Source organism: Drosophila ananassae, chromosome 2L, assembly GCF_017639315.1.
Source record: "Drosophila ananassae strain 14024-0371.13 chromosome 2L, ASM1763931v2, whole genome shotgun sequence".
Taxonomy (NCBI): Eukaryota; Metazoa; Arthropoda; class Insecta; order Diptera; family Drosophilidae; genus Drosophila; species Drosophila ananassae.
This window is the reverse complement of record NC_057927.1, coordinates 9,911,792-9,932,531: the sequence shown is the minus strand read 5'-3', so window position 1 is coordinate 9,932,531 and position 20,740 is coordinate 9,911,792. Positions and strand designations below refer to the sequence as shown.

The 20,740-nt window shown below is 40.4% G+C and overlaps 1 protein-coding gene across 4 annotated transcripts in view; it reads right to left on the bottom strand.

Annotated features, from left to right (window-relative positions):
* LOC6500885 (sex determination protein fruitless) overlaps positions 1-20,740 on the bottom strand; it is a 123,525-nt gene that overhangs the window by 13,069 nt on the left and 89,716 nt on the right. For 3 of the 4 annotated variants that reach the window (XM_032455462.2, XM_032456039.2, XM_032455696.2), the window contains exons 3-7: positions 6,391-6,538; positions 6,132-6,332; positions 4,835-5,659; positions 3,278-3,526; positions 1,771-1,903 (exon numbers count right to left, since the gene is read on the bottom strand). In XM_032455462.2, the coding sequence (XP_032311353.1) occupies positions 1,771-1,903; positions 3,278-3,526; positions 4,835-5,659; positions 6,132-6,332; positions 6,391-6,538 (1,556 nt within the window). Of the gene's footprint in view, positions 1-1,770; positions 1,904-2,034; positions 2,746-3,277; positions 3,527-4,834; positions 5,660-6,131; positions 6,333-6,390; positions 6,539-20,740 lie in introns of those variants that run through there. The other variant, XM_032456186.2, reaches the window with a different exon arrangement.

The following is a 20,740-nucleotide window of genomic DNA, read 5'->3' as shown; positions in this document are numbered from 1 at the left end:
AACGGAAAAAAGAAAACATCGATTTTTGAAGCGGTTTTTGAGTTGTATTCACACTGAAAAGTAGGCAATTGTTTTTTTTTTAACTTGCTTTTTCGGGTTCGTTTTCATTTCTTAGACAATAAGTTGCAACATTAAAGACGAAAAGAGATTTGGAAAAATTTCAAAGGGTTTTCTTGTTTTTTTTTTTTTATAATTTATATTTTGGTTGAGTTTCGAAATGAAGCATGTAGAAATTAGAAAGAAATTATAGATGGAAAACAAAATTCAGGTAAAGTGAATAATTTAAAAAAAAAAGCATTTTGAAATAACTACGCGCTTGTGTGTGTGTGTGTTTGTGCATCAATCCAGAATCAAGATGAAATTGCTAAGACTTTCAAATGTTTTTATTGTATGATTATCTTTTATTATTTATAAGTGTTTTTATTTGTTGTCGTAGATGTATTCGCCAATCGAGCTAATTAACATAAATTGTTTGTTTTTGAATGAATACGGAGGCATTTTGTTCTATGAACTAATTTTGTATTTTCCAGAAATGTTTAAACTGACTTACTACTAAATATGGAAGCATGGAGATGGTGAAATCAATTGATAAGTTTTAAATAATACATAATTAAATTAAGTAAATACGTAAACGATAACAGTATGTGTGTGTTGTCGAGGGTTTGGCAGTGTATCGAATGTGTGTCGGGGGTGATTATGTCTATGTATAGGCGTCGTAAAACATGCAACATGCGGCAAACATATAGAAACAACCGAGTCGCAATCATAGGACAACGACCCAGCCTATATTCCAATGGAAAAATTTCCTAAAAGCTTAAGTTTAAATATAATATATATCAATATAGATTACCATACGATACGACAAACAACGAAATAATAAGGATATGCATGTAAACAGAGAGAGATAGAGAGATTTTCTGGTAGGAGAGGTGTTGATCTGTTGCTCTAGCTAGCACATGGGTCTTACTTCTCTTAGGATCTATCATTCGGATCGTAGCGTAGGCCACGTGTCAAATATCGGTAAATACATAGGAAAATTTTAAATACTGTACTTACAAAAGCATACAAAATAGGGAATTTAAACGAGTATTACTTGTCTCAGGGTTTTGGAGTATGTGGAAGGGGGTCTTTTGGGGGGTTTAACAGATACGAATATGCATGCAGGAACATTCAGAACATATATGCAAAAACTGGAATCGGTTTTCCAATCATCTTAAGATTATTTGAATACAAGTTTGAGTTTTAAAAACGCCAATTTAAGTCTAGTTTGTACATATATTATCTAAAAGATGGGGGCATCTCCAGGAATTTTTACTCTACTTAGAATTAGATTAGAATAGTTTGCTCATTTCGGTTAGATTTTTATTAAGGGACGGGGGGAGGAATGAAACAGAAGTTAAGCTACGAACTTTCTACAATTTTCTATACAAATTCTCAATATAATAATTGTTTGTAGGGGTATCTCGCATTTCTTTGAGTTTCTAACAGTTGAACGCGTGGTAGAAACAAAGTTTGTTAAACAACGAAAAAATGTATATCAACCAAAAGCTAATAACAAATTACATACGCAATATATAGATACATAAGGTAGATATTTTCTTTCGGTTTCGGTTTTTGGTTTCGAGTGCGTTAGGTTTTCAAAAGCTCAGAGAGAAGAAGATTCTTTTGTGTGTGGTTTACTTGTAGTAGTTATAGTTGTAGTGGTGCTAGCTCGGTTCTGGCTATGGCAACTAAATGGCTAAATGGCAATGCTCAGCGTTTGCTACTCACCGTCAATGTTATCCGTCTGGTCCAGCTGCAGCTGCTTGGTGTCGTTGTGATCTTCCCGGGCGTCTGCCGCTTGCAGCGGGTGCTGGGACAGCAACGTTGACATATCCTCGGCATGGAGCTTCAGAGCAGCGCTCTTTAATGGGACAAAAAAATTGGGAAAATAGAAAAATGGGATATGGTAAAGTAATTGTCTTTCACTTGTCTAAAACCTGAACAAAAAGGTGACAACTTCTTCCGATTGCCAATTACAAAATGCTTCCGTGATTATGCCAAGTGGTATTTTGTGTATTTTATTTCATACATTTATTGATTAGCAAATACTAAATCTAAGGCCTAAGGCTAATCCTGAGCGGTTTGTGTTGGATCCATTTGTGAGCGGACCGTTCTCTAAGAGCTGTCTTTTCCCACATTTATGGTAATGATGTCCGGGGAAGGCCGCTTGGCGTTGCTGTTGCCACTTCCACTAGGCAATGGGTGTTGCTGCTGCTCCTGGAGCTCCCGTTCGTAGCACAATCGATGGGACTTGCATTTGTTGTGGTGGTTGACGATCTCCAGACGGAAGTTGGAGTTTCCCTCCACGAAGGAGGTTCGTATATCGGCCAGTTCGCTACTCCATTTCCGACAGTGCCTGCAGAACATCGTGTTGGCTCTTTCGTCGTATTGCAGCCATTCGAATTGGTAGAGCCAGTTGGCTCGAAAACGCCCGCTTTTCCGCGAGCCTCCACCAGAACTGCCTCCAAGCGCAGCGCCGGCGGAACTTCCTCCAGTTGCTGGTGGAGACATGAGGGACTTGGTCTGTTCCCTCTGCTCCTGGTGTTGCTGGTGCTGAAGCAATCTTTGCATTGCAGTGTCCAAGCTCTCATTCTGATAGTGGAGCTGCAAGCTTTTCAGCTGGGCTTCCATCGCCTGGTGCAATAGCAGTTGGTGCATGGACTTGTTCCCAGCACCGCCTAAATACGCGTCGGACTTTTTTACCTACATACAGGATTAAGAAAATGTTGTTGGCAAAACATGGATCTGATAGAAGGAAGGATTTTCTGGACTTTACTTTACTTTAGTCTTTACTTTAACTTTTACATTACTTTACGCTTTTTTTTTAAGGCGCAGCATTGTTACGATTTTTTCTTTCTTTTTCATTGGCCGATATTCCGCTTCCAATTTGGAAAATTCAATTAAACGCAATTTACGAATCCTTCGTTCTGCTCCCATTTTGCTTCTGATTTTCTTAATACAAATTTAACACCACTCGAGGACAGATTGAACACCACTGTCCCATTGGGAAGCATTTTGCAATTGGCTAGCTTACAGTTAAGGATATGGATCAACAAAAAGGCTTTACAAGAATGTACAGTAGCTGGAACCATCGAACCGGTTCAAAAAAAGAAAAAACCTTAACAAACTAAACGATGCAGCAACAAAATCATAATCGAAATTCAATCAAAATTAAGATTCATCGACTGATCTAAACTGATCTTATTTATTGACTGAAAATGGCCAACTGACTTACCGGCAAGTAATCGGGCGGCAGGGCCACATGATGTTCGCGATGCTGCTGTTGTTGGGCATCCATCAGCTCCTGTTTGATACTCAGGGACTGGCTCAGGCCGCTGAGGGCGCTAGCCGCGCCCACATTTCCGCCCCCACCCAAGTGGCCGCTAGTGGTCATCGAGAGCGGCGAATCGTGACGTCCACCGGCGTCCTCCGATTCCGATGTGCTGCCGCCCGTCTTGGGCACGGGACTCGACTTAAAGTTGGCCTAAAATAAAAATAATATTAATTAGTAAAATGTATCTAAACATATTAAATTATTAAATATTTCAAACAATAATGCGCAATTTACAAAGTTTCGTGCAAGAGAATAAAAGTAGCAATCGTTATCAGCACGTGTGGGAGAGCTAGAAAGTGGCGTGGAGAGGAGAGTGAGGGAGAGCGGCACGTGCCTAGCCCACAAAACTGTGCTCCGCCTGATAAGAGCCAGGTATAGCTGCCAAAAATACCAACGAAGCATTATTTGATCACAGATCACTGGCCACAGCTGATAGGCGCAGTCATGTGAGCGAGCGTGTGCCTTGCTCGCTACGCCTTCACGTAAATGCCAAACATAAATGTTGATATTGTTTGCTTGTTTGCCTGCCGCTGCCTCCTGACTCCCGATAAGCGAAAAGTTTGGCAAGTTATGACAATGGAGCTACGAAGGCCAACCCAGGGAGTGGTGTTGCTACTTTTATACCCATGTAGAGACAATAAGACGTATATGGTTTGCTTTAAAAAACTTAGTATAATGCCAGCAAGTCCATAATATGAACATAAACTTCATCTAGCTTCAACTGGTGTGTATGCCAAAAGCCTATTATAGCCGATATAAACAAACACTGTTTTAATTTCTTTTTTCCTGACACCTTTTTTGGTGCTAAAGTTCAACACCTAATAAATATTTCATGCAAATTAAAATATCTACCACGGCTGTCCTAATAAATATGTTTGCTAAAATGTGTAAACGATAACTCAATTTACACATAATGAATAATTTTCCCGCAGTTCCTTTTTAATAATTAAACCAATAATTGTACTATCCACTCCTGCAAACATTACATTTTAAATTTTAAGTTATAAAAATATTTCCATTTGAAAAATAAATTCAGGCACTTTTAACTTAAAATTAAATGATTAAATTTGTAAAGAAAAAGCCATACAAATTTAATTAGTATTTTCGCTGTAACTAATAAATATTTTACGCCCGTTTTGATGAGCTATAATTTCTAATTAATTTTAATTGTCTGGCAATTAAAGTACCCACAAAAAACATAGGTTTTTATATCAAATTCCTGAATGACTGAGCAATGGCACAGAAAAATGTTTAGGTTTGCCTGAAGGCAACAAAAAACACACACACTCGGCAACAATTTAATTACTAGGACAATGAACTGGCCAATAAAACAATTAAACCGAAACCAAGCTCCAAACTTGAATTGAATTTAATAATGGATATTAAAGTGCCATGTTCTTACAGACTTCTGAATAAAATATTTTAATATTAATTAATTCCTTATTAAATGCCTCTTACCTGAGAGTCCTGCGGGTAGTGCCTGTCCTGGTGGCTCGAGGACAGCGAGTTATCACAGTTGGATGATGAGTTCTTACGTCTGCGCTTACTACTACTCAGCTGATCCACCGGCGTGGTGGACAGCTCCCTGTCCCTGTCGCGCTCACGCTCGCGATCTCGCTCTCGTTCCCGCTCTCGTTCTCTGCTGTTGTTGCGCTCCCGATTGTTGTTGCTGTTATTATTATTGTTGTTGTTGCTGTTGTTGTTATTATTGTTGTTGCCGGTACTGCTACTATTACTGTTGTTGTTATCCTTGGTGCTATAATCTAACTGCAACAGCTCATCGCGACTATCCGCCCGCTCGAGGGTACCGCGCTCACTGCCGCGATCGCTGCAGGCATCAGCGCTGGCGCTTCGATTAGCGGCCGCTGCCACAGCAGCTGCCACCGCCGCCGCAGCCGCCGCACTGGCGCTGCCCACGCTCGGAGATCGTTCGCCGGCGCTGGGCGTGGTTAGGCCCAAGGCGGCGACTGCCGCATTCACATTTCCGCCGGCTGCAGCTACCGCCGCTGCAGCTGCCGCAGCTGCTGCTGCCGCCGAGCTGCGCTCACTCAGGCTGCTGCTGCTGCGTTGTGTTAGCTCGTCGCGCAGTTCGCGTTCGCAGCGGGAGCGCATGGAGTCGCGTGAGTCGCGCATCGCATCAACACCGGATCCGCCGAGCCCGGCCCCTCCGCCGGAGCCGTAATTGCTGGGACCACGGCCGGTGGGCGAGCTGGCGGCAGAGTCGCGCAGCTTGTCGCAATCGGAGCGGTAATTCAGATTGTTGTTATCTGTGAGACCGCGCACCTGTGGGCAGGGATAAAAATAAATTAATATAAAAATATAACTAATTATGAAAATAAAGAAAATGCTAAAAGGTTAGTAGTTTCTAATGAAACTTTGTTCACTCTGGCGTATACGTAATATTTCTAATTCCAAGGGAATTCGATTTGAGGGAGCTTGCCTTAATACAGGATCACATAAAGTTTTAATAAATTGCATAATAATTCAAGATAATTACTTCACAGCTCATGTGATACTTGGCGTATACTTGATATTTTAGCGTATACTTGATATTATGCAATTTGCAAGCCCAAACATTATTTAAGTTACACTGCGCTTCTAGTTCAACTCATTAAACATAATGACAATGGATTTGTAACAAAATAGAATTTCTCATGTACACCGTGGCGTATACTTGATATGTGTGCTGATATTACGTATACGCCCTGTAAACATTTCAACCTTTTTATTTGACAAAAAAATGATCAATACACACCTGTAGACTCTCGGCCGTCTTGAGAAACATGGGCAGTGAACTCTGCCCCACATTGACCTCGCCCTTGTACATAAAGTCGAGCAGAGAACGCATCTCTGAGTATCTGACATCTTTTAAGTAGATGATGGGATGTGGATGCTGGTTCTGCAGGAAAATCGTCTCGAAGTACGGACTGCAGGCTGACAGTATCGTTTGGTGAGCCTAAAAATACAATGTTAAGTAATTTGATTTAAAAAAATTAACAGAAATGATGACCCACCTTGACTGTTTCGCCTTCGCAGGCGAGCGTAACGTCGCATAGCGCCTCCCGCTGCAGCAGTGAGGTGAGAACGCCGGTCAAATTTGTGGGATGATTGTTCCAGCGCAAGCAGAATTGCTGGTCCATCGCTCCTTGGTCAGTGTTGTACCTGCAATATTTAATATAATATTATAATTGGATGTAAAAACAAATTCAGGTTTAAGAAGTTTGTTCTAAATAAAGTTAATTTTAACAAAATCCTGACCACTTTTGGCTAACCTTTAAGGCGAAATGAAAAGCTTTTGGCGAAACTCAGTAAACTCAGAGGAAGTATTGTTTTAGATAATGACTGCTACCAGAGAACTGCACGAATCACATTTTTTTTGTTCATACTCGAGTAATGATAGGTTACTCTGATTGATTTTAAAATTTGATTCATGTGAACAGAGCGATCCATACGCTTCGTGTCAATGATTTGGAACAATTTTGAATCACTATCGCATCAATTGGGAATGATTCGTTTTGATTTTTTAGAAGCAAAGCAATACCCGAAAATGATGCAAAATTAAACATATATGATTGATTCTGATCCGCCTGCTGAGCTTTACGAGCTTGATTCGGGAGGCTCCAAATGGGAGCCTTTTAAGGCTATATCGGGTGCTATATGACTTTGTAAGGATCAGCCGACTATATCCTATAGCTGCCATATAACTGTACGAAATGGCAAAACCTTGCTAGTTTTAAAGATGCTTGCGGCTGTTTCCAACATTTTTATCAGAAAATTGATTCGATGGTGATATTCTCATAAGGATCGGCCATCTATATATGATCCGATATATATATTATAATATAATATAAGCTGCAAGCTGTTATAAATTGAAAATATACAGTTCATCATTATTTCAAGTCCCAGGTTTCGAATTGAAACTTTCAATCATACATTTTTACTCGAGTATACCTCAATGATTTAAATCATATGCCTAGATCGTAGCCTACTTTATCAAAAATTTTGAATCAAAGTCAGGTTTGAAGCGATTTGATTCAAACCGAGCAAACCATACGATACAACTCACATCAACTGATTTGAAGTTGGTTTTTACATGAATTGATTTGAAATGTTATAACTAATGATGTGATTTGATTTGATCCTATTTTGTCAAAAGGTGATTAAATCATACTCAATCATACTCGTTGCAGTTCTCTGACTGCTACTATATTCGTTTGATAAAAGTATAGCCGTCTTTTTTGGGGTGTTTTATTTATAAACACTTCCCAAGGCGGAAGCGGAAACGGAAGCAATTTGCTTAGCGGGCTGTCGTTATCACAGCTACCCAACCGAACTGTGGGCTAAAGCGTTTGTAACGGTGCAAGAAATACCAATGATAATTTGTCAATGAACACAATTGCTCATTACAATTGCCGAGAGCGCCAGAGGCTGTTCTCAATTATTTATTGCATTTCCGTTGCACGATAACAAACCGCACGGTATGTGCTATTGTGGCCAAAACTCTACAACCACTGTTTTGGATTGCATTTGTAGTAGTGGACATGTGCAAGTGCAGTGGCACGGCTATTTGAACGTCCTTGTATGTGTGTGCGTGCCTATGGAGTGTTAATTACCATTTGTTCCCGCCATGTTTGGCTGCTGGCTAGCTGTTAATTACTCGGCCAAATAGACGAGCAATCCATGCAAATTTAGTTGACAGACCCAAGGAGGAGGTGGAGAGTGTGGGTTCGGACAGGAGGATGGCATAATTGATGGTGTTTCGGGCTTATCAATTGCAAATTTATGGAGCCCTCAAACCCACTTACAGAGTGGCCCAAGAATAGAACTGCTGTTGATATTTCTTTATTACAATTGCTTCGAATCCATTCTAATCTTAACGGCCTTTGGTCAAAGTTCTAGTACGTAGTGCAGGGGGCGGTGGCGGTTCGGCAGGGCAGGCAGGGCAGGGCTGTGGGATGTTCAGGGGACGGAATTTTGATAAGAACCACTTTTGCTTTTCATATCGCCGCTGGTGTTGTGTTTATTTTTATACTATTACGTTAGCCGAACATTACACACCCATCAGGGGAGTTTTTATTAAATATATATTTAACAATTTCATTTAATATTTAAACTTAATTTAAACTTAAACTTAAACTTAAAGAATTTAAAACTAAGATGACACTCTTTCTCTAAGATTGACTATCTTACAATTTTGTGAGTTATTTGAAAAATAATTTATTTAAAAAATCTCATTAAAAACCCTCCTAAAAAAATAAGAGAAAAATACACAACACGATCGGGAGAAAGAGAGAGCTTTAAGCTTTATGCCGGCAACGCGTTGCGCTTAACAAAATAAATAAACAAAACGTCAAAGAACTTTTTCGCAAGCGAATGCTGACCGTGAGAACGGGGCACCCTGCAGAGGTGGCCAGAACGGGAGGGAGGCACTCTGAAAGCGCGAGCAGAGCGAGTGGGTGCGCGTGCAAGCGAGATTAGATCGGGGGAGCATAGCAATAATAACAATTACAGCTTGTGTGCGTGTGGGGCCGCTGTCGTAAGCGTTTTTATTGGCGTTCTTCCCGCTCCGTCTGCCACCCAACCATCTTGCCCTCTCCCCTTTCTCTTCCTCCACCCCCATTCTGCCGTAATCGCTTCTTAGGTGCCTTCTTTGTGTTGCCATTAAGAAATCAGTATGGAAGCTACAAATAATAACTAACGTGGCAGAGAAAAAGTAAACTTTCATTTTCATTTCCACAAAACTTTGTTGTTTTTGATTACAATTTAAGATCAGTCCAAAACTACACAAAGACATATGTGTCTGGATATGTATGTATCTGAATGCCTCTAAAATTATTCAAAAGATTTTCTTTCGCAAGGCAAATTGAGTTGTGCATTCATTTTTGAATTTGAATTTGAATTTAGTTGCATATATTTTTCCGATCTCCTCACGTGTAGCCTACTGTGGATAGCGTTCTCAATTTTTTTCTAAAATATTACTGAACTTGTTCAAAAAATGTGGCATTTGTCAGTAAAAAATTCAAAGTAGTTTATTCCCTTTTTTGTTTCTATAGTTATTTCCTAATTGATAAGAAAATATTATTTATTATGATAACAATGTCGGTTGTAAATTTTTCTGCCGAAAAAAAGTAGGGAAACCCAGCACTTATCGTGTTTATTGTGACTCTGATTCATAAAAGTTAAAATTAAATATGAAGACGAATTATTTCATTTTTAACTTTTAATTTTTTGAAAGAACATTCAACTCTGTAAGCTTTCCTTCCTATTAAATATGCAACATTTTTGGCCCAACATTAATAAATCATTCTGGAAATACAAAATTGCTGCTTACGCTCTGCCATCCATTTAATTGTGTCAGTTTAGTTAAACTTTTTCTTAATAAGTTCCACTTGCCATTTATTTACAAAGTCAGAGAAGAGACAATAAAAAAAAAAAAAATAGAACGCAACGTTGCCAGCGCCGGCGCCAGCGTTAAAAAAAAGCAGCCAAGCAATTTCGCCGTATTTTGCTTTTTTTTAATTTTTTATTCAATTTCGTTTTCGTTGACTAGCAGCAGTGCCGCCAGCGTCGCCATCGCCATCGCCATCGACGTCGACGTCAGCGTCGGCGTCGGCGTTGCATGCGATTGCAGTTTTTATTTACACTTGCGCTTTCAATGCAAATTTGCTATGAATGCAAACAAAATACAGTTGTTGTTGGTCTCGTTTCTGCTGGCGGCGATTGTTCTGTTTAATTAATGAGAACTTTTACTTTCAAACAACAGTAGCGCAGCGTCGCTTACGTAAATTGTTTAAAAATATGTTAGCGCTTATCAGGTGGCAGAAACGAAAGCGAGGTAGCCAGAGAGCGATCAGCAAATTGCGCAATATGTTAAACGCCGCTCATCATCAGCTGGGACGTGTCTCCTGCCTACACTCCGCCGCTGTAACGGCTCCAGAATCAATATCAAAGATGCAGATACAGGTCTCGGATACAGATAAGCGGCAGAAGAGACGGCAAAAAAAGAAACATTTTGTCACGCGTCAACAGCATACTTAGATAATCAACGCTAACTGCCAGTCACACAGTAAGCAAAAAACGCACACACTGCCGCGGTAAGAATGGAAAAAAAAAAAAAACTCATGCGGCGCACGGGGCGTATCAGTAATGGCCTTCAACTTTCAGTTAGTGGCGCCTTATCGTGCGAGGCGGCGGCGTCGCAGTCGACAGCGCAGCCAGCGCTCAGTTGTAAGCGAATGAGAGCCCAAATAGTTTTTTCTCCTATTCCACTACTTTTTTTTTTTTTGCTGTTCAATTTACACGTTCTAAATAGTTTGCGCAAAGCCGAATGAACCGGTGTGTTTGCGTGTGTGTATCTGTATCTGTATCTGTATCTGAGATATACGAGTGCGAACAGCGAGCGAGCAGAGCAGCACTTGAGGGGGAGCCGCGATAATAATTATAAATACAAAGTAGTTTGTTGATATTTGTTGTTGCCTGCCGCTGACGTTTGACGTTTGTTGATCTTCTGGCCAGCGCGTTGTTGGTGTTTTTGGTTTCGCCGCTGTTGGCTTTCAATTTTCGCTTTGCTTGGCTGTTTATCTTTTGCTTTAGAACTTTACATGTTGGCGTAGGTTGTTGTAGTTGCTGTTGCGTTAGCGTTCGCGTTGTAAATTTACCGTTGCGAGTTCAACGAACGCGAAAATAATGGGCGCCCACATGGTCATTACACGCCGCCGCGTCCGCATCCGCATCTGTCAGATACTAATTTTGGAGATCAGTAATACGGTTTGCCCTTCGCCCGAGTTTGCCCTTCGTAAATCAATAGAAATCGCACAGAGATGCGTTTGTTCAGATAATCAAAATGAATATATTTGAAATTGGCCAAACCAAGCCAGCCAGCAACATACACATCTGCATACTCCACAGATACGGGCGCAAGTGGAGATACCAAGATACACACTTGAAGAAGGCAAACGAGATCAAGATTAGCGCGCGTTCGCGGTTCACCTTGACTCAATGGTCAAATGTGCAAAATGCCGCAAACTAAACTTTGAACAACAACAGCTTAAATGAATCAGCAGCGCCGGCCAAAAAGCATTTGCAAAAGGTTTGGCCAGCCGGAGTGGCTTGTAAAAGATGAAGGTCGCCAGTTACAGATACAGCCACACCGGATCGGATCATGATTGATTAAGCGCGGCCTGTAAGCTGAGGCCAAAAACTCCATTTAGCCTTTGGCTTTCCGAGGCTTGGTTTGGTCTGTGCAAAAAAAAAAGCAGAAAAAACAAACAAAAAAAGAAAATAAAAACAGAAAAACGGCAAAATGTTGAGCAAGGTCAACTGTAGGAGGTTACTGCCGGTACTGGGGAACCTAGCTAACAGCTAATAGCTCATAGCTACATAAGCCTAAGTGGGTCACGATGCTTTATGGTTAGGTGGGCGAAGTTGTGGGTGCGAGGGCTATATATTAGGGTAATGGGCCCCGGTAAATTGATTTATGCACGTGTTTGTGGGGCGACATCCAATGTTTGCTAATTTAATTGGAGTTCGAAAAGTAGGGTTTTTAAATTGGTTTATGGATGGTCTGCAGTGTATTGCCAAACCATCAAACATTCAGAATAATTTCTGGTTTAAAGTAAAGTTAACTAACGACATGAACAAACAAAATCAGAAATCCCCTGGAGAAAATTTTGCAATAATTTTTGCACAAGTTTCAATTAACACCATTTTCTTTAACTTAATTAGTTTGTTTACCACTTTATTGTTGTGGGCATTTGGTGAACGTGTCACACCGATTTAAAATTTAATGGATATAAAAAATATGAATTTTCCAAGGCGTTTACATGGCGACTGGGGGGCAGATATAATAATTTAACTTGTCGCTCATTGAGAGATATTTTTAGAGAAATGCATTATTAAGCAGCACAGCGGCACAGGCCGCTGCGAAGGGGGTCCACCAAAAGATACATTTTACATTTGTCAGATACAAATGTGTTAATTGCCTGGCAGTGCGTGCACTGCAGTTTACCGGCCAGGAATAGAACGCCCACACGCAAAACTGTTTATGCACTCATGGGAGGGTACATGGATATTAAAGGGGATAGTATGGGGGGTGAGGTAGGGTGTGGGAAGCCGGGATGCAGACATTAGTGCGAAACTGTGTCGAGCAGCGTGTGGGCGGCAAAGAAGTGCGAAATTGTGTAAAAGGCGACAAATGAAATTAGCCGACTGCTCGCGCCTATCAGAGACATTCACAGCGTTACTGGAGAGGCAGTGAAAAGGGGGAGGGGCTGGGGAGCAACAGAGCAACAAGAGACCTCCATAACATATGCTGAGTTATGATCTGAGGTGAATTGGAATTGCCACTCGTTAGCAGGTCATGATGATGTCATTTCCAACTACTCACAACTGCTCTCCCTACACAGGGAGAAACAATGTCATGCTTTTAAGTTTAACATGAATTTTTATATATGGAACTAAGAGAAAAAATTAATAAAATAAAACAGACATCTAAAATATTAGATCTAAGAAACTATCTAAAGTAAGCCCTAGTTCTGTCTGTATAGCTCACTGCTCTACAATACTGACTCATTGACAGCCAACGCTTGTAACGATTACAGTTATGTAGCTTAGCTGAGGTCTGTGGGTGCCTGAGGCCATAATCTGGAACCTGGAATCTAGCCAAGGGGCAGCAGCACCCACTTGAAGCTTCAAGTGCTTGGCTCTGAAACTTCGCAACTCGAGGAGCTGTCTTCGATTATTGAAATCTGACGTGGGCCGAACTTTTGATTCAATTTGAGAGATTCTTACAAGAATCTTCACTGCTCATTCAGTTTCTATTTTTTATAATGGAAGGGAACTTCTTAAAAAAAAAAAAAAAAAATCAAGAAGCCAAAACACATATATTTAAATTATAATTAAAGAAATGTAATATAAAGAGCCATAAAATAACTAACTCTGACATAAAAGGAATACCCTTTAGGTTAACAAACAGATTCTATCATTTTATTGGCTGCTAAACGAACAGTTTTTTCTCGTGCTAACTGGCGATCGTGCTGCCTGAATTATACGGGGCGTATGCTTAATATATTGCGCATACGTCACGTGGTGCACAAACGCAACTCAATTAGCACACGATGCCAAATGAATAAAATGCATGCAATTTGCATTTATCGAAATAATCAAAATGAAATTCACTTCGCTTCAGTTTTACAACTTGCCAGGCAAATATTTTTGGCAAGCATAAGTGGCCAACAAGAACAATAATAACAAGAAAACAACATTTTAGCTCGGCCAATTACGTCAAGTGTCTGTGGTCAGACACTCTCTGGGCAATTAAATGCGCTAATTTCCCCTTGATACACTATATGCAAGGAAAAAGTAAGGATGATGCACAAATTCTGGCAATTTTTCCGTAGCGTGGGCTGCCGAAATGCCCGACATTCAGATATTCATATTCTGGGGCTGCTGGTGTCGGTTCTGGTGCTGGTGCTGGTGCCGGTCTTGATGCTGTATCTGTATCTTTTTGTCCCTGCCTCAGATATTTGCAATTACAATGACACTCTGCCCGCCTGACAGCGGACGGATGGGATGGGATGATGGCGGAAAAAGACCGAGACCGAGGGGAACATTTTCGCTGACTGACCCAAATTCGCTGAACACACTTAGAAATTGTCTATGAGAGAGCAGCGACAACAACTTGGATAGCACACTAAGTACACGCAAACAACATGACAAAACAAACAGACGCGCGAAGGCGTACCTATATGTATATCTTGGCTCAACTATATAGAAGGTATGTGCCTATATGCAAGTGCGTACGTGTGTGTGTGTGTGTGTGTGTGTGTGTGTTTGTGTGGGCCCACTTAAACCCTGCCAAAAGCAAAAGAAACCTCAGGCACATGAGCAAGAACCGACAATAAACACTAAGGCAGCAGCAAAATAAACGAAACTTTTGCCGGCTGACAAATCGCGCGCGTTTCTGCGTGGGCAGACCTTATTGCCTCTGCCTCCCTCGGTCCTCAGAGATCTGCCAGCGCCTCTGAAGCGGCAAAGGCAACGTCGATCGCCGACATGTGGCCCTAATTCATGAAAAAAAGCAGGGAAACATGTGCCTTCGATTTTATACCTATAATTCCCAGGTAAAGTCAAAGGACAATCTTATGAATGACATAAAAGATACATCAAAAATTCCAGTACTACAAAGAATTAGTAAAAATTAATCAATTAAAAATCTTCAATGTCAGAACTACTTCGGCACGATCAAAGGAAAAGCATTTCTCTAATGAGAGTTCTAATATTAAACTTGACCAACAAAACACGCCCCAAAAGTGTTAAAAATAGCTAAAGAGTTCTCGCAACGGACGATTTATAAATATGCAATCCATTCCCCGCAAACAAAATAATTTATGTTTTTGTTTGCAAATACTTGGGAGGTATTCGCATTTGGCATGTCTTCCGATTCCTGAGGTGGGCCAGGCTATGGCACCAACACACGGGTATAGCTACCTACCAAAAGTTGTAGGTAGAGGTCCATTGGACCAGACGAATACCAGCGACTGTAGAGCTTTTATCCTCCGTCCCGTTCCGCCTTTGAAATGTATTTATAAGTCGGCGCGAAACTCACGAAAATAAACTGGCAACAACAACGCAAAAAATCGCTAAGGGAGAAAATAGGAAGGCCGAAATATCGAGGAAGCGAGAGATCTTCCCCGTGGAGAGAGAGGGCGATTATTGGCCCTGGGCCTAGGCTGATATGTGTGCCACACACAGTGATAGAACCCATTAGGGTGGACCATCCCGTCTATCTAGCCATCCCCCTGCCCAGCCAATCTTGAACCTCTTATACAATAGCCCCAATAAGTGCGCACAATTTGTTATTTACACAGTTGGTGCGAACAGAACTCGTTCAGAAAAAATATTTTACCTACTCATTCATTGCGCTCCACACACACACTCACACACACCTCATGAAAATAAAAATCACAAAAAAATGTATAATAAATATATTGCATAAATACATAAATAAATAAATAACTCAACTCGAAAAGGTAACAATGCACTGCCTCTGTGAGGTGGAGCGTTCGCTTGCTACTCTCTGGCTTTTATTATTTTAAGGCCGCCAATCTGTTGTGTTACCAAATATTTCGGATTTGAATATAAAGTTATTTAACGCTTATCCCCAGAATGGGTTTAAAATTCGAATACTTTTTTATTTCTGAGTATATTAAGTCACTAATCGATCAATCTTTCAGTCTAAATTTTGGAATAGATTCTAAAGAATCCTATTATTAAAAAATTCTCAAAACTCACGTTCACCCTTAACCTTATTACTGACAGTTGGGATCTGAAACCACAAAGTATGATCATAGGAATTCTATTGAATTTTGGGTCTATTGGGTCTGTAAACCCTCCACCCTCTAGATAACCTTTCTTTGTGGGGTTTTTTTTTCTTTCCTGCTCGCGATTGTTTATTTTCATTTATTATTTGCAAGTTGGGTGGGCCGGGCCGGGGCGGCGGGCTGTGAAAGGGGCGTGGTCGTGCTCGTTTGCCTTTAATCTAAATTGGCACATAGTAATGAGTGTGTGTCCGTGCGTGCGAATGTGAGAGTAAGTGTGCTACGAGCATGAGCGATCGCCCATGTCTTCCATATAGAATATAGAATATATACACATATCTCTCTCAATCTCTCTGCTTGCCTTTCGTGCACACCCTTAATTGTGTAAAATAAATTGGCGCTGCCAGCAATTCTGTCGCAGTTCTGCCGACGCAGCACGTTTGACGTCAGCTCAAAGCTTTTTTTTTCCTTTATTATTCGTCTATTTTTTTTTTTTTTTTGGTAGCACTTTTTGTTGCTGTTGTTAGTATAATCGCGCACAGATTGTAAAAATTTAAATTTATAGATAATTTTCGCATGTTTTAGGTTTTTCGTACAAGTCAGTGGTGGTATGTGAATTTTCGTTGTATGCGAACATTTTCGTGTATATTTTTAGAGATAACTTTTACGCATGACTTGATATGCTAAATTGGAAGGGTGGGTGGGAAACGGGCTGAGGGCTAGGATGGTAAATACCTTTGGTTTACATCACACACACACACACACCCTCTAAGCAGATAATGGATAGTTGCCCAGATAAATCGCCAGTTTTGTCAGAAGGCTTTTCGCATACATAATGGATTCCACTCAATCGGATTGTGATGTAAGTGATCCGAGGGTTTTTCTATTTGCCATGTCTGCGCATATACTATAGTCTGCCTGTTTTTCATAGATAAGAAACGTCAAAATCAAACACACGTTTCGGACCGTGTAGGACAGTTGAAGGTCCCTTCCATACATATATACATATATTTACACACCGCATATGAATTTTGGGGATTTTTTTATTCCACAATTAAATACATATGACTTCATTTAAGATTAAAAAATATCTTTACTTGTAATTTCCAAAATTATTTGTATAATTGAAAGCTACATTTTTCATAAATAGAAAAGAAATTAAAAATCCCTAACGATAGCCGAGGGACTTGTGTAGATAGCACCACTTTCGACTGCGATAAACGATTCCCTATTGGAATTCTTGGTTACATAATGCCGGATGGATGACCTGATGATGCTTAGCTAATCGGATTTTATAACTTCTCGGTTTCAAAAACGCCTTAAAAATTTTATCTCAAAATCCCTTTTACAATACCCCACATAGCACCCATAAAACTGACCCAAATCGGGTGAGTGGAGAGCAAATGGGTGAAGGAATGCCTGTTGGAAATTCGCAGGAAAAATAAACCTTATCTACACTTGTTCATACTATATGTGCAGTATGCGATTATGGTTCCCAGTTGGGTATGGGTGTATGTGTGCGTATTACTTAATGCGCCGCAGTTGGGAACTTTCGCTTTCGGTTCTCGTTTCGTTTTCGTTCTGAGTTCCCATTATAACAGTTCCATTCTGATTCAACACACCCAGGCGGATCCAATCCGTTCACTTTCGCTGGGTTGAGACAGGTCGTATACGTGATGCGCAAGCATTGGGTACTAACCTTTCCCAGAGTGACTGCAGCATCCAAAAGTTTGTGTAATCCAATTTGATGGGCTTTGATCGGCGATCGTTCGGGGACGAGAAGTACAGTTGGTTCAGTTAATGGTAAAATTTCGATTATTTTTTTTTCGCCGTCCGGTCCGAGTTTCAAACACAAAACTTTAAAATTCTATCAAGGCACCACATTTTTCTTCACTTATCCAATATTGATCTGATATGTTGTAGGGATAAAATTATTTTTTAAGGCACTACTTTTAACACAATAATTTGTGGGTATTTATTTTTTTGCAGACTTTTTTTTACTGCAGTTGTTTAGCACTTTCGTTACAATTTCCTTCTTTTTTTTGGCGCGTATGTTGCGATGGTGTTGTGTGTGTGCTGCTGGTGTTTGTGTGTGTGGTGTGTGTTAGAATTCGCGCAAACGCAACCCGTCCGTTTTCGCCGCGTATCTGCCGCGCAACATCACAACAAAATTGTAACTAATGTTCGGATCGCGAGAAAATAGGTTAAGAGTGCTGCGCGAAACGCACGAAGTTGGCGGCTCAGTCGACGCAGGCAGGGGCAGCACGATTTGGGAATTTTTTTTTTATTTTATTTTTTGCCTTATGTATGTATTTTTGAGCGCACGCGAGCGCTGATCTGCGCGCAGCAATTTGCAAAAACAGAAGAAGCGAAAAACGCAAAAAGCAACGCAGCAGTCCAACTAGAAAAAGGCAGCGACGTCAACTGCGACTGCGGCAGCAACAGAGGCAGAGGCAGAGACTGTGACTGAGGCAGAGACAGAGGCGGGGCAGAGCGGCTGGCGACGACGACGCGACCTACCAACCGACTGAAGCGGCGGACGCGAACCAAATTGCCAAAAACCTTGATACCGATCGCAAAAAAAAGAGAGCTTGCTCTCTCGCGATCTGTCTCTCTTTTTCGGCAAAGAGTGTATAAAAAGCGCAAAATGTTTGCCAGCCATAACGTTTGCATAAAAATGTTTAAAAAATAGGCAGCATTAAAAGATTGCACTGTAAAAAATAATTCAGGATGTGACTATGTAAAGTATCCTTTAATTATGCAATAGATTCTTTCTACATAGCGCAGGCTTCTAATTGTAGGTCTTAAAATAGTATAGTAGTTGGCTAATCGATAAAAACATAATTTTTTCATTGGTTGTACATTAATAAAATTAAGATATTTCAAAAATTAATATTTTAGTGGCAACTGCGAAGCTACTGCGACGCTGGCAGCGATCGCCGCTCTTGTGCGCCTTCGACTCTCTGTAGAAATACGCTCGCCAAATTAGATTTTATGAGACAATAACAAAAACAGCAACAAAAGGCTATCATGGTATGCACATAGCGTTACTTCTAAGCCCCCTCACCCTCTCCCTTGCATGCACAATATATCTTATAGTGTGCCTGGGTCTGTATGTGTGTGTGTGTGTGTGTGTGCTTGTAGGGGCGCAGCCCAAAAGCAACGCCATAATAAAAAAGCTTGCAATTTTTTGGCCAATTTTTGGCTGGTGTGCCTGTCTGTTGAATGAGTCTGTGTGTGCGATTGTCGTTCATCGTGTTTTTGGGTGTGTGCGTGTGTGAGTGTGTTTTTTGGTTGCTCGTATTTTTTTTTCGGCAAATGTTGCTGTTTGAAGGTCAACTTTACGACCCATAAGCGCAAAAAAATGTGTGTTTTGCGATACCCTTGACGAGGGCATTTCACTTTTAGCTACAAGTTTGTCGATCGATTCAAAAATATTGCTAAGAATATTGAAATTAATTTATTAATACATATTCTTTTTATCAATTAATAATCCCTGATTAAAATTACTGTGATTTGCAGCCAAAAATTATTCAATGAGTACACGGTGCGTATACGTAATTTTTTTGATGCTTCACTGAAAAGTGCAAAATGAGCAAAGCGGAACCGGAAGAAGGCTAAAAATACAAACACAGAACAGAAAATACCGTATTTCCATTATAAGAGTATTGAAATCTTCGTTTAGCCCTCATCCTTATATATTTTTTGCCATGCTGCCTGTTTTACTTGGCGTTAGTTGCGTCGCAGTCGCCGTCTCTGCCGGCCGTCTCTGTCGCCTGCTGTTGTTGTTGTTTTTGTTGTTGTTGTTGCTTTATTTTTGGCACACTCGAGTGTTCGCTTTGCACATGTGTGTGTGGATAACTTTACATGCGCGTGTAGGGCTCGCTTTGCTGCTTTTTTAACTGCCGGCGTCGACAGCGCAGCCATGATCACTCACTAACACACCAGCCGGCATTCATAGCCCGCACCAACACACTCGCCCATTTGTTTGCGAACCCAATTTGTTGTAGCTGTTAGTGAATTTAATACATAATACACACATGTGCGAAACATGTGTACACTCGCATGTATGCGAATTGATTGTTGCCTTTTTTATAAATTTAGAATTTTTGCATTTTTTCAATTTGATTTTTGATTAAGGGTCGGTATAAGCGAACTGCGCATTAGACCTCTTGGCTAGCCATTTTATTTATTTCCTTATCCTGCTTCGGCACTAACTTCAATAATAATAATAAATATATGAAGTGAAAGTCACTTTGAGAGCTTTATGAATGAACAGCAATCTGGTGAATTAATGCTTATTGTACGTGCCGATGGTATTTTTTGATAACGCTGTTTGATAATCCCCCAGAACGAGCTAAGAATGTTATTTCAAGGGCCCTCTTCCAACCTATTTTTTATCTTGATACCACCCAGAATTTATCTATCTTAAAATTGTTTATTTTGTATGTGGTATGTAAAAAGCTCACCCATTATGTAATCTTATGTTAATTTCAATGTTTGAGTAACTAATTTGAAAACCCTTATCCCACAATCAGTGTAAATATTTTGGCCAATGACTTTATTCCTTTTCAGTTTAAAAATGATTAAAAAAAAGTATTGAAAATCTTAAAATATAACATACATACATTATTTTTTTAAAATTATTTGGCACGGCTTATTCAAGTGTGCTTATCTGGGCTTCTGACCCTTTTATAGATCGATCGCTTAATGTAAAGGAGGCTAAAGCTCGACAATCAACCACTCTTGATTAGGCGCTATAAATACGCATTATTATCAAACACCAGCACATATTCACGTCAATTACACAGCGTTAGGCGTCATCATGATGTTGTTGCTTTTATATCACCCACTGGGAATCACGCACGATCCAACAGCGAGATATAGATTTAGATACAGATCGGAGAGCGGGCTAGAATATTGCCGTGATAGCAGCGAAAATAGAGTTCGGAAAAGTTGATGTGACTATGAGAAGAATTACAACCGCATGCCGCTTAGAAAAGAAATCAACTGAGCGATGCTAGCGGAGCGTCGGCAGAGCTGCGAC